The sequence below is a fragment of the Malaclemys terrapin genome, chromosome 21 (genome assembly GCF_027887155.1).
Source record: "Malaclemys terrapin pileata isolate rMalTer1 chromosome 21, rMalTer1.hap1, whole genome shotgun sequence".
In the NCBI taxonomy this organism is placed as follows: domain Eukaryota; kingdom Metazoa; phylum Chordata; order Testudines; family Emydidae; genus Malaclemys; species Malaclemys terrapin.
In genome coordinates this window covers 7745874-7758546 of record NC_071525.1, presented here as the reverse complement: position 1 = coordinate 7758546, position 12673 = coordinate 7745874, and the positions used below count along the sequence as shown (strand labels likewise).

Sequence of the window (12673 nt, the reverse complement as noted above, 5' to 3'; positions counted from 1 at the left end):
GTGTTTGGGGAGGGAAAGAAAGAAAGAAGCACCAGGACCTGAACGGACCACACCCAGGGCAGGGCTGGGAGCAGCGTGGGGCAGGGCCAAGAATAACACCTCAGAGCAGCAGTCCTGCCTGGCCTATCTCTCTATCTAGCCCATACACACCCTCTCCCTTTAACCCAGGTACCCAGCTGGCCCCATTCCCTGGGGTTTCAGAACATCCTGTCCCCATCCTTCCCCTCCCCTTCGCTCTCAGTCATTCCTTGGGCCAGGCAGGACGGCTGCTCTGAGGTGTTATTCTTGGCCTGTGATAATCACTCCCGCCCCTGCTGCTCCCAGCCCTGCCCTGGGCGCGGCCCTTTCACGGCCTGGCACTTCCAAGCCCCTGTGGGAATGACGGCGCTGCCGCTCCGGATCTATTTATTGCCCGAACACATACAGCGAGGGCAGCGCCCGGGTAAACTCCCCTCCTGCGCCCCTGGCACCGGGCCTCAGACAGGCTCCATCTCGTGCAGCCGGGCGGTTGGATCTTCATGCCCCGTTCAGTCCTTAGCTGCGGCCACCGATGCACCTCAGCTGTGATTGGCACTTGACTGCGACACCGTCACTAAGCCCTGGGTGAGCTGGGCTGAGTCCCCCCGAACTCATCTCCCTGGGGGCGCACCAAGCAGCCCTGAGTCCCTGCCAAGCGAGGCTGGGTTTGCACTGGGGATCCGAAGACGTACAGCCCCCGCTATCTCACCCCGAGTCCCCAGAGTTTTAATTGGAGGCTTCTCTGCTTGAAGTCCCAGGCTGTCTAGTTCTTGAAGCGCCTCACTCCGCAGGGCAGCTGTGGGAAAAATGCAGCAATTGCTTTTAATGGCAGCGCAGGCGAGAGAGGAAGCCGGCCATGGGCGTAGCCAGAGAGCTGCTCTGGAGTCTGGGCCTTCTGAGCAAGGGTCTCCAGCGGTCGCTGAGCACGTAGCAATGCCAATGAAATGATCGATGGGGCCCTGATCCCCACGTGCCCCATCCCTGTGCTTGGGGAAGGCCAGGGCACGTGGGGGATTAAAGTGGCTTTAATTCTTATGATCACGTGTCTTGCAGTAGCACCCGGGAGCCCCAGTGGTGGACCAGGACCCCATGGTGTTAGGTGCTGTACAAACACAGAACAAAGAGATGCTCCCTGCCCCAAAGATGTTGCAATCTAGGTAGTCACCTTTGGGCTTTCCATGTTCTGGGTCCAGACAGGGCCCTGCCGGCCCCCCACTAGGTCTGAGTTGGGGCTACTTGCGGACTGTTCTACCCATGGGAGCAGAGGACAGGCAGAGTGCAGGGTGCTCTGGGCACTCCCCCAATTCGCCCCCCATGCCAGGGGCTGGGAGCAGGGCCCCCAGTGGAGCACTTACACCCGCCCCACCCTGGCTGGGGAGGCCTCAGCACAGGGGAGGTTCTCAGAGCTGTCACAGAGGGCAAGGCCCATGGCTCTTTCAGCCAGGGCACCAATGTGGTAGCTTCCCGTAAGGCTCAGGAGATGTCACGAGGCTAACCTGCCGCAGCAGAGAAACAAGGGCATCTCTTCGCACCAGTGGAAGCAGCACCAGACTACTGCCAGCCCAGCCACTTCCCTGCTGTGCATAGAGGACCCCTGGGACAGCCGAGCTATGCCTGGGCTAAGAACCAGCCAGAGAGCGCATCCTCCCCTAGGAGCTGAGCTGGGACTTCCCTGCCAGGCTGGGCAGGGAGGGATCAGCCCCACCGAGGCTGGGAAATGATTTCCCTGTGGGTAGAGTCCTTGCTTGGCAGAGTTTCGTGTCTCCATGCTAAGCCTTCCCCTGATTGCCAGTCGCAATGGATGGTTTCAGCGCCCGCTGCCCGGGCCTGGGAGAAACGGTTCAGGCTTGTTCCACGGGAACCTTCAGTGCCCAAGTGCGTCTGGGCCAAACCCTGAGGCCCAACCCCCAAGCTTTGGGACCCTCAGAATCAGCCCCGGATTAGAATCTTACGGGCCTGAGGCGATGCTCACTGGCACCGAGGCCTCGTTTATGCCACTGTGGCAGCGTAAAGGGGCATCAGAGTGGCTGGAAATGGCCCCCGAGGGTCCCCTCTGCACAGGGGCCTCTCGGGCCAGATCCGGAGTAAGGGCCCTGAACCCACACTGCACTGGGGCTGCTCTCTGCTCCCCAGGGCACATCGGGACCACAGCATAAGTTAGAGCCAACCCGAAGCTGCTCTGATTTACCCTGGGGGGCAGGCAGGGCTGCACAAAGTTGCCCATTGGAAGACCATGTTTTCAGTTGCTTGTAACTTTGTCAAACTTTAACTGTTTGGGCTGAAACTTCTGTGATGAGGGTCTGCCTCTGGCTGAATTCTGCTGGAAAGTTTTAACTAAAATGGTTCAGTCATTTCCGACAACAAAGTCAGGGAAATAATCTGTGATCATGTAATTAAAGACTACCATAATGCCATACTAAAGAGACAAGATGGGGAAGGTAATAGCTTTTCCTGGATCAACTTCTGGTGGAGAGAGAGACAGCTGGAAGGGACAAGCTTTCGAACTGACACAGAGCTCTTCTTCAGGTCACCTTGTCTCTCTCACCTGAGATCTCACACCAAAGACAACACTTGTAGCCAATCCTAGAATAAACTATGAATTAATGGAGATATCCTATCTCCTAGGACTAGAAGGGACCTTGAAAGGTCATGAAGTCCAGCCCCCTGCCTTCACTAGGAGGACCAAGTACTGATTTTGCTACAGATTCCTAGGTGGCCCCCTCAAGGATTGAACGCACAACCTTGGAGTTAGCAGGCCAATGCTCAAACCACTGAGCTATCCCTCTATATGAAGATTTATTAAAAAGGAAAAGGAAACCAGTGTATTTATTACAAGATTAAAGCAGGTAAACATACACAATGAGTTACAATCTTAAGCTTCAAAAGATAATAGAAGCGTCTATAATAAGCAAGCTCTATATGTCTTTAAGAGCTAACCCAGACCAAGTAGTTGGGGGATCTCTCACTTATGCCTAGAAACACTTTGCCCCTCTCAGAGTACAAGCAGCATAGAGATCCCTCGTTCCTTTTCTTTGGGATTTTTATCTTCCTCCTGCCATGTGCTCTGAGCTGAAAACTCAGCTGAATCCACTTGCATGACTCATCTTCATGGGGGTGAGGATGGGGGAGAGAAGAAAACAAAGTCTGTTGTCCTCTTGAATCAAAGAATGGTAGGACTGGAAGAGACTGCAAGAGGTCATCTAGTTCAGTCCCCTGCACTCACGGCAGGACTAATTATCTAGACCATCCCTGACAGGGGTTTGTCTAACCTGTTCTTTAAAATCTCCAATGACGGAGATTCCACAACCTCCCTAGGCAATTTGTTCCAGTGCTTAACCACCCTGACAGTTAGGAAGTTTTTCCTAATGTCCAACCTAAAGCACTCTTGCTGCAATTTAAGCCCATTGTTTCTTGTCCTATCCTCAGAGGTTAAGGAGAATAATTTTTCTCCCTGTCCTTGTAACAAACTTTTATGTACTTGAAAACTGTTCTCATGTCCCCTCTCAGTCTTCTCTTCTCCAAACTAAACAAACCTCATAGGTCATGTTTTCTAGACCTTTCACCGTGTTTGTTGCTCTTCTCTGGACTCTCTCCAATTTGTCCACATCTTTCCTGAAATGTGGAGCCCAGACCTGGACACAGTACTCCAATTGAGGCCTAATCAGCGCGGACGTCCCACAATAATCCAGCAGGTGTCGATTGACCTTTTCTTGTTGGGGAGGGGGTAACACCTTCTGTTGCCAATCAGCGCCTCACATTCTTACCTTACAATAGGGGATACAGATGTTATCAGTGAGATTAATGCAGGCAGCAACTCCCAAGCATGCAATAATGTCTAACCGCTGAACAAGTTCTTATAATCCTGATAGCTATTTTACGCAGGTCAGCCAGACTGATTCTAGCTGTGTGTTTGTCAGCGTTCAGCTGGGCCGTGGCGACTTGGGCACGAGCCGGTGCCCAGTCTGCCAGCGTCACTCTGTCTGTCTGTCCTTTTCAGAGCCCTGCTCACTTTTAGGGGCTGTAATAATAACTAACAATAATTCTTGAACAGCGCAAGATGCCGGAAGCTCAGCCCGGCTCCCAGCCCCACTCACGTGCCCCCCAGGGAAGGACTTTCCTTTTCCACACTGCGTCGCTTCCCCCCTGTCAATACTTTGCTCTGATCGCTTGCTGCAGGTGTTTCCTGTTTCCCCTTGTTCGGGCGGCTTGTTTTGCTTCTCACAGGATGGTTCCTTCCCCCCCAGAGACCAGGTCTGTGCTTTGCATCCCTGACCTGCTGCTTTGCCCAGGTGTATCCCAGTGGCATTGAGGGGCAGAAGCAAACTGGGGCATTCCCTCTGGGCTTCCCCAAGGGTTGATGGGCAGAGGGTCCTGCCACCCCACCCGGCAGCTCTTAGAAGCTGAGGGCCATGGAGGGAGGTTCAGAACCGTCCCCAGCGCATGGACAGCTCCGGACTCCGTCTTTGCCTCTCGCATGCTGGCCTCTCTGGTGCTGAGGCTGCACTGGTGCCCTGGGCGGTGCTGAAAAGGATCCCCCCGGGGCAGGGTCATGGATGGCGGATGCATGTGAGGGATCCGGCCACTCCGCTGCTGAGCCCTGCTCGCTGGCTCTTACCTCAGTTCCCAGGGCAGGCTGCATGACCTGCAGACTGTGGGCCAGCCGGCAGCCTGGAGTAAACAGCTGCATCTTGCCCGCCTACCCCTGGATTTGGGCCACAGACCAGATCCTCAAAGGTATTTAGGCACCTGACTCCCATGAGGTAGGCACCTAAATACCTTTCAGCGTCTGGGCCAAAGTATTTAATATGCAAAGCCCGGTTCACAGAGCTGGTTCCTGGTTCAAAGAGCTGCTGGCTCCCTTTGCACCATCATCTCCCCTTAGGTGCAGGGGATGGGCCTGGCGTGGTGGCACGTCCTCCTTTCTGATCATGGCAGGACATGAGGGACGCATTTCTTTCTGATGGTCAGGCCAAAATCAGGGGTCTGTTCTGGGCCATTCTTTCTCCCATTTTCCCAGAACATAAATGTATTCATTGTTACTTGTATTCAGCAGATTGCGAGAGGTCAGCAGAGCTGGGGGCTGGGAGAGCTGCGGGTCAGGAGGATTGAACATCACCTGTGAAGGGCAATCGCTGAGCTGCTGCTCGCAGGAACACTGGTTTCAATCTGGAGTCACTCCAGTGAACCCAGAGGCTGGCTCTGGATTGACACCAGTGCCTGCGATAGGGCTGCCACCTGTCCAGGCTCTCCCAGGATCGTCCCTTTTCTGATGTATCTGCCCAGGTGTTCATTGTACATGGCCAGCTGGCCAGTTTTGTGGGCTCAGCATCGTCCCAGATGTCCGGGGTTTTTGCACCCTAATCTGCAGTCAGCATCAGGCCCTGTGTCTTAAACACCCCGTCTCTCTGCTGTGTCTCAGGAAGTGGAGCTGTTCCTCCTGTTCTCTTTAAACCCTCTCTAGCCAGCATGCTGGAAACAGCTTCTCTCCTGCACGTCCCCATCTCTCCCGGGCAGGGGGACCAGGTGCTGAGCTCTCTGGAAAGCGCCCGGGTTCTATGTGATGGGATTCATGGGCTCTGTCCTGGTAAGTCCACTGCAGATGCTGAGGGATAATAGCACAGTAACAAACCTGGAGCCATCCAGGCCTTCCTGGCTCTCCCCACTCGCAGACAGCAGGGCTAGAGCCCAGATCTTCCAGCTCCAAATCACATCCCTGCCCCCACACTGCAGTTCTAGAATCCCCACTAGTAGTGCGGGGCCTGCGGCACACGGTCCAGCAGGTCTGAACAGGCAACGCGAGGGCAAAGGAAATTCAGCATCAACACATGCAAAGTAAGGCACATTGGCGGGAAAAACGTAAATGACTCACGCACCTTACAGGGGGCTATTTATGCCTCCTCTCCCTCAGACTGATATACATCAGGAGTGATTCTGGGGAAGCCTATAGAGTTACACTGGTCTAAAACCATTCTAGGGCCCTGATCCTGAAGATAGTGACATGTGTACATACTTTTACTCCAGCAAGCCATCCTGTTGGACTAATGAGCTGTCAGGTTGCCTGTCAACAAACTCAGATACTGAAAAGGCTTTTGATAGGGTGGTGTGGCTCTATCTCAGGGGTCTCAAAGTCCCGGCCTGTGGGCCATCTGCGGCTCGAGAACCTCCCCACTGTGGCCCGCAGAGGAGAGACGCAGGCAGACACACTGCTGGCAATATCTGCTGTAGTCGCCGCCCCCCGCAGCTCCCATTGGCTGGGGGAGAGGGACAGAGATACCATCACTAGTCGCCGGGCAGAGTCACTCATGGAGGCAGCATCACTTTTTTTCCACAATGAATATAAACAAGTCAAAATACCGAACACAACTTTCTGATGCACACCTTGCTGCAATCCCGAAGGTTTCAACTGCTCAGTCACTGAGGCCAAACATCAACAAACAGGTGTCTGGCAAACACTAAAAACTCTCTGGCAGGCGAAGAATTGTATAATGTTGTATGACAGTTTTATTATCTCTAAGAAATTTGAAATAAAAAATACAAGAGAAACGTTTTCTTTTCTGAACACCATCTTCAGTGACGTTATGGGCCCGCTGGGAGGATTTGAGGACTGGCCCTGGCCCTAAGGTAAATTGAGTTTGAGACCCCGGCTCTATCTCTTATGGCAGGGTTAAGGCCAGGTCTATGCTACAAAATTTTGCCGACATAACTAGGATGGCTAGAAAAGTTAAAAAAATCACACTGAAACGCTCTGCCAGTGTAGACACAGCTTATATCCGCGCTGATATAGTTTGTCATTTAACTGTACTGCCAAAAGAACTCCTTTAGCTGGTAGAAGCTACGTCTCCACTTGGGGACGTTCCATATACTGCCGTAGCAGCAAAACCTCTGTAGTGTAGACTAGCCCTAAGAGAATTTGGGTTTAGCTCAGTTTTCCTTAATTGGGCTGATGTCATTCACAATTTTCTGCATTTGGCAGGACTGGCCTCATAGTCCCATGTGCCAGCTAGTTCATCGAGGACCATTACATCCAGAGCTGACACATCACCTTTATGGCCTGTGTTATACAGGAGGTCACATTAGATGATCTAACGGTCCCTTCTGGCCTTACAATCTGCATCTATGAAAATCTCCTTGTACAAACTTACCAGGCCCAGATCAAGTCATCACACGATTCTATGGAAATAGCTGTGATCGGTGCGGGGAGCAGAGCAACTCATAGCTGTGTGAACAACTATATGGGCTCTGGAGCACATTTCTGATACCCTACCTGCAAGGAAGGGAAGATGGAAGGGTGAGAAGGGCAGAGTTAAGGGCATTGAGGGCTTAATTGGGAATTTCCAGACTTTCAAGCTTTGGGATTTTTTGTACATTTCAACAGATTTCTAAATTGTCTCTGTCTCTATAAGGGCTCCTTGGGGTTTTTCGCTCACTACAGGGTTTCACAGCGGGTGAGCTGCGGGTCGTCTTGAACAAAGTTTTGTGTCTAGATCAGTATCCCATCTCAGACACCCGGGCAGTGTCAGGATGTGAGAATCTGTGGTCATTTCCTTTTACATCCGTGTCTCTGTTTCTGTATGTTGCATCCCCCACTAAGCAGCTATCAGAGATTATCTAGTCACGCTGTGACCCAAACACCACATGAAACTGCAGCGCTGGGGAGAACGCCAAGACCGGAATTAAGACCCGGAGCCACCCACCAAACTGAGTCTGTGGCTGGAGCAATTGGAAAGGCCCCAGCCGGTGAGGACACTGGCCAGTGTGTGTCAATTGCTGGAGAATCTGCAGGGAATCAATTCCTTTTGCCACTGCTACACAGCAGGCTGCAGGGGGATACAGCATCAGGTTCTGTCTATCTAGAGTCACTTATCTCCTTTCCTGTATCTTGCTGTGTCAGTTCCTGGGCTGAGATGCCTTATCAGTGCCAGAACGTTCGCTGCCCAGCGTGAGCGCGGCTGTGAGTCAGACCTGGCCGCTGTCACTCTCCCGGGGAAGGCAAAGCTGTGCAAATCCCCTAGAGTGGAGGCATATGGGTATGACGGTGTTTATCCCGCTATAGCTATTCCCATATGGGAAGGGGAATGAGCCATGTGGGGATAAGGCCCTTTTATCCCAGTCAAACTGTGACCACACTAGGGGTTGTACCGGTGTAACTAGATCTGTTTGAAAAAATCACCTTCTAGCTGACATGTTTAAACCAGGACACAAAAGGGGTCTAGAGCAGGCCCCTTCCTGGGACTGTCCCTTAATCCTGGACCCCACCTTGCACCCAGGTGATATTGACTAACTGGAGCTTGCTCCGTGAAGAGTAGTGGGAAGGGTGGAGAACTATAGCAAAGAGAGCCAGGCAAACCCTGCAGCATAGCCAATGCAATTACCAAAGGGTCGGTTCCAGGCAAGAAAGAACTCAACCCGCCTCACACAGGATGAGTGGAAATGTAGCTTCTGCAGAATCTGGATCTGCCCTGCGGGGAGAGTGGGGGGCGGCTAAACCCCTCCCCTGGGTGGGATCAGGTCCCTGACTGGCAGCATGACCCCTGCCCTGTGCCATCCATGTCACTGGGTGAGGTTGGGAGTTGCTTTCACACATGGGGGTTGGTCTCCTGGTGTGAGGAGTCCCCAGGTCTCACCCCCCCCCCCCAACAGCCTCAGGCTGTCATGCAAGAGGAGGCACAGGCAGTGAAAACACCAACCGGGGAGAGGAATGTTGGACAGGGTCATGTGTCTGTACAGCTCCTAGCACAGCGGGGCCCTGCTCAGTGATTCGGGCTCCCGGGCACTGCTGCAATGCACATGATCGATCATCCCAGCAAGGTGTAACTGGGAAGGGGCTAGGAAAGGACGACTTAGGCTGCCTCTCCCCAGAGGCATCCCGGTTCCCTGTCACTGTCTCCAAGGGCGCCCCATGGCTTGGGGGTGTCAGAGTCGGGCTGAGCCTGTGTGCGAGCGACTGGGAGGGAGAAGGCTCCGGGAGGGGGAAGGGGAAGGGAGATCAGGGCAGGGGGTTATCTCATCCTGTGCCTGTCGCAAGGTTGATCGGCTGGTGAAAAGGAAGTTTCAAAGCTGCTGACGTTGTGTTCAGCCTCACAGAGCCCTCGCCGCTCAGTGGGGTAATCCCAGAATCTCCCCGGCACCCAGACCCGGCCACCCCGACCGTCCCAGTCTCTGACCCATCACTCCACGGGCACTGACTCTCCTGTTCTGCAGCCCGCCAGGATGGCAGGAACTCCCCGTTCCTTCCTTCTTTTCCTCCTGCTGGTTTCCCAGCCCAGGGGTAAGTTATGCGGGGCTGTATCCACCCCAGCGGGGGGCTAGAAATGAAAGGGTGAATCTTGGGCAGGGCCACCTTAGGGGGGGCAAGTGGGGCCAATTTGCCCCAGGCCCTGGGCCCTGCAAGGGCCTCCACAAGAGTTTTCGGTGGGTCTTCGGCGGCAGGTCCTTCAGTGCCGCCGAACACACCCGGAGCAAAGACCCGGAGCTTCTTCCGCTCCGGGTCTTCGGCGGCAGTTCGGCGGCGGTTCCTTCACTCGTTCCAGGACCCACCGCCGAAGTGCCCCGAAGACCTGGAGCGGAAGGACCCCCGCTGCCGAAGACCCCAGGCCCCCTGAATCCTCTGGGCGGCCCTGATCTTGGGAGGGGATGGGAACAAAAGAGGGGCCAGGCCCAGGAGCTGGGCCGGGCTGGGCGTCTCTCTGCCCCCAGGGATCTGGTGCAGTCTGAGCTCAGCCAACACAAGGGTCTGATCCTGCATCCCTGACCCACATGTTGCCCAGGCAGAGGGAATGCTGGAGAGACCCGGTGCCTACTCTCGGCCTTCGTTCCTGGCTGGCCTCTTCTCGGCTCCCCCCACCCCCTGTGCCGTCCCCGCTGGAGGTTCTCTCCTTCGCCCTGTGGGGTGTTTGTTCCCAAGAAGGTGGTTTGCCAGGCAGTGAGCCTCAGCCACCTTGGGGTACTCACCGGGGCTGCTGCCTCCATGAAAAGGACTGAGGGTTTGGGGGGGTCACGGCCACATTGTTAAACAAGCCAACGACCCTCAGGGAGAGGCAGGAGGGCGCAGCAGTGAGAGCCCAGAACTGGCCAACAGGAGAGCTGGGTTCTCTCCCTTTACAATCCCAGCGTTGCTGTAACCTCAGCACCCTCCCCCCATTCCCCGCCCCAGCAGAGGCAGCAGGGAGAGCAAGGAACAGGTGGCCAGGGGATGAAACCCGCAGCCTGGCTTCACGGCCCCAGAACTCTCCCCTCCTGATCCCGACTCTGCCAGTGATCTTGTGCAGGTCACTGCACCACTCTGTGCCTCAGTTTCCCCACTTGGATATAATTTATCACTGGCCCTTTAAAAATTCCTCCAGTCCTGCATGATGAATGCCATTGGGTAACACTGAGTTCCTGTGTGAAAGGAAATTTCCCCACCCACCCACAGGAGAGGAGAAATTTTAAAGGGACAGGACTGTATTTCCCTCCTACCTACAGCATGCCATGTGGCTTGATTCAGGGGTTCGAAGGCCAGAAGAGACCCTTGTCTGACCTCCCATCTAAGACAGGCCCGAGAATTCATGGATGGGCGTAAGGGGCCCAGGGACTCAAACCAGTGAGGTGCTAGGGAAGGGCTTTTGTAATTCGCACTCCGTGACCGGAGGGAGTCGCAGTGCAGGGGCGGGGGTGGCTGGGCTTGGTCTGTTTCCTGGACCCTTTTATTCTGTGTTGTCAGACACAAGTCCTGCTATCACACACTGTTCCCCCAAAGTGGTGAAAGGAATTCTGGGAGAATCAGTCGTCCTCCCGCTTGATTCCAAGGAGATGTTCAAGAACATCAGGTGGTCCGCACCCAGCCCTCGCCAGGACGAAGCCTCAGGCAGAACGGTGCCTCTTGCTGTCGTCACACCGGGGGCGCCCGGAGCCCTGCCCCGTCTTGATGTGGAGGACGAGCGATACAGAGGGCGACTGAGACTCTACGGCCAGACCTATTCACTGGAGATCAGCAACCTGACGATGGCAGATGAGGGCAAATATGAAGTAGTGCAAACTCTAATTGCATACAATCAATACATCTGTGACTATCCCCTGTACATCTACAGTGAGTGTCTGAGGGTGTGCATGGGCGGAGGGGCAGGCACAGGGAGTGAGAGACCATAATGTGGACTTCAAATGAGTTGCGGACTTCACAGGAAGCTTTTAATGATGCAGCCAGACCATTTGGTGTCGGGGTGTGTGTGTGTGTGTGTGTGTGGCATGGTGGGTGGGCAGGGAGGTGGGGCTGAGGTGGGAAAAGGCGGGATGGGGCGGGGACTTTGGGGAAGGAGTGGAATGGGGGTGGAGTGAGGGCGGCAGGGCCGGCTCCAGGCACTAACGTAGGAAGCAGGTGCTTGGGGTGGCCAATTCAAAGGGGCGGCACTCCATCCAGTATTGGGGCGGCACGTCCAGGTCTGCAGCGGCACTTTGGTGGCGGGTCCTTCACTCCCTCTCTTCCTGTTTGAGCTGCTGCCGAAGTGCCGCCGCTCGTTTTCTTCTTTTTTTTGTTAGCCGCTTGGGGCGGCAGAAAATCTGGAGCCGGCCCTGGAGGGCGGGGCAGGGGCAGGGGCAGGGGCAGGGCCGGGGGGGAGGTCGAGCATCTACTGGGCAGAGGGGAAGTAGGCACCTATGGCCTGCAGCGGGTTCTCACCACGGCAGCCTCTGTACAATGTTATTTTGTATTTCCCGCCCCCGTCTGGGCCCCAGAGCGACTGTCGGAGCCGGAGATCAGGATCCTCTCTGTGATGGCTGGGAACGGCACCTGCAACGTGACCTTCACCTGCAGCGCTGGGGTGGGGAATGAGACCATCAAATACATCTGGACGCGCCCAGCAGGGGCCCCTGTTTTCTCTACTGAGGTATCCCTGCTGGTCCAGCACAGACTGGGGGATGAGGACTCGCCCGTCACCTGCACAGCCATGAACCCCGTCAGCCGCAGCTCAGCCAGCGCCTCCCCCAAGGTGGCCTGTGAAGGTGACGCTCGCTCCATCCCTCCCCCTCGAGCATACACAGCAGGGAACAGCCTGTGCGGGCCTGGCTTGTACACCCCCCCCCGCTGCTCTGGCTGGGCACAGTGAGCACCACCAGTGGGCTCGCAGGCTTTTTAAGGAGCTACTCCCCAATTCCTACACCCCACCATGGCGCTGGGCAGGAAGGTCTGTCACTGGGGGACTGGGGGGCACCGAGGGTCTGGCCCAAAGGAAACAGCTGGGTGTTTGCAGGGCCGTAGCAACAAAGAACGTGGCCCCCTCCGAACGGTGGCCCCCTCTGAACATATGTCCGGGCGGAGCCCCTTACAATGCAGAAACTGGAATGCGGTATTTATTTTGCCACTTTTAGGGGCCCCCTTCCTTGTGGGGCTCCCTCCGGTCGGAGGGTACGGAGGGCGCTCGCTACGCCTCTGGGTGTTTGCATTCCAGCTCACTGGGGTCTTCGGAATCGGAGCTCCCGGCACCCGGTGCGGATTTAGGTTTCCAGATGGTGTGAACCCCCTAAACATTGATTTATTCCTTCAGGTCCCGCCCTGCCCCAGACCCCAGCGCTGTCCTACTGCCGCGCCAAGGGGATCCTTGTGCTGGGGGTGCTGGGAGCCCTGCTGGCTGGGATCCTCACGGTGCACGTCCTCGCCGCGAGGGAGCAGAGACGGCCCTGA

General features: G+C 55.4%; 1 protein-coding gene across 1 annotated transcript; it reads left to right on the top strand.

The window, feature by feature from the left end:
- Positions 1-9228: 9228 nt before the first annotated feature.
- LOC128826894 (SLAM family member 9-like) lies at positions 9229-12673 on the top strand. The gene is made up of 4 exons (XM_054010418.1): positions 9229-9286; positions 10721-11086; positions 11728-11994; positions 12537-12673. The coding sequence occupies exons 1-4, from the start codon at positions 9229-9231 to the stop codon at positions 12671-12673; spliced, it is 828 nt and encodes a 275-aa protein (XP_053866393.1).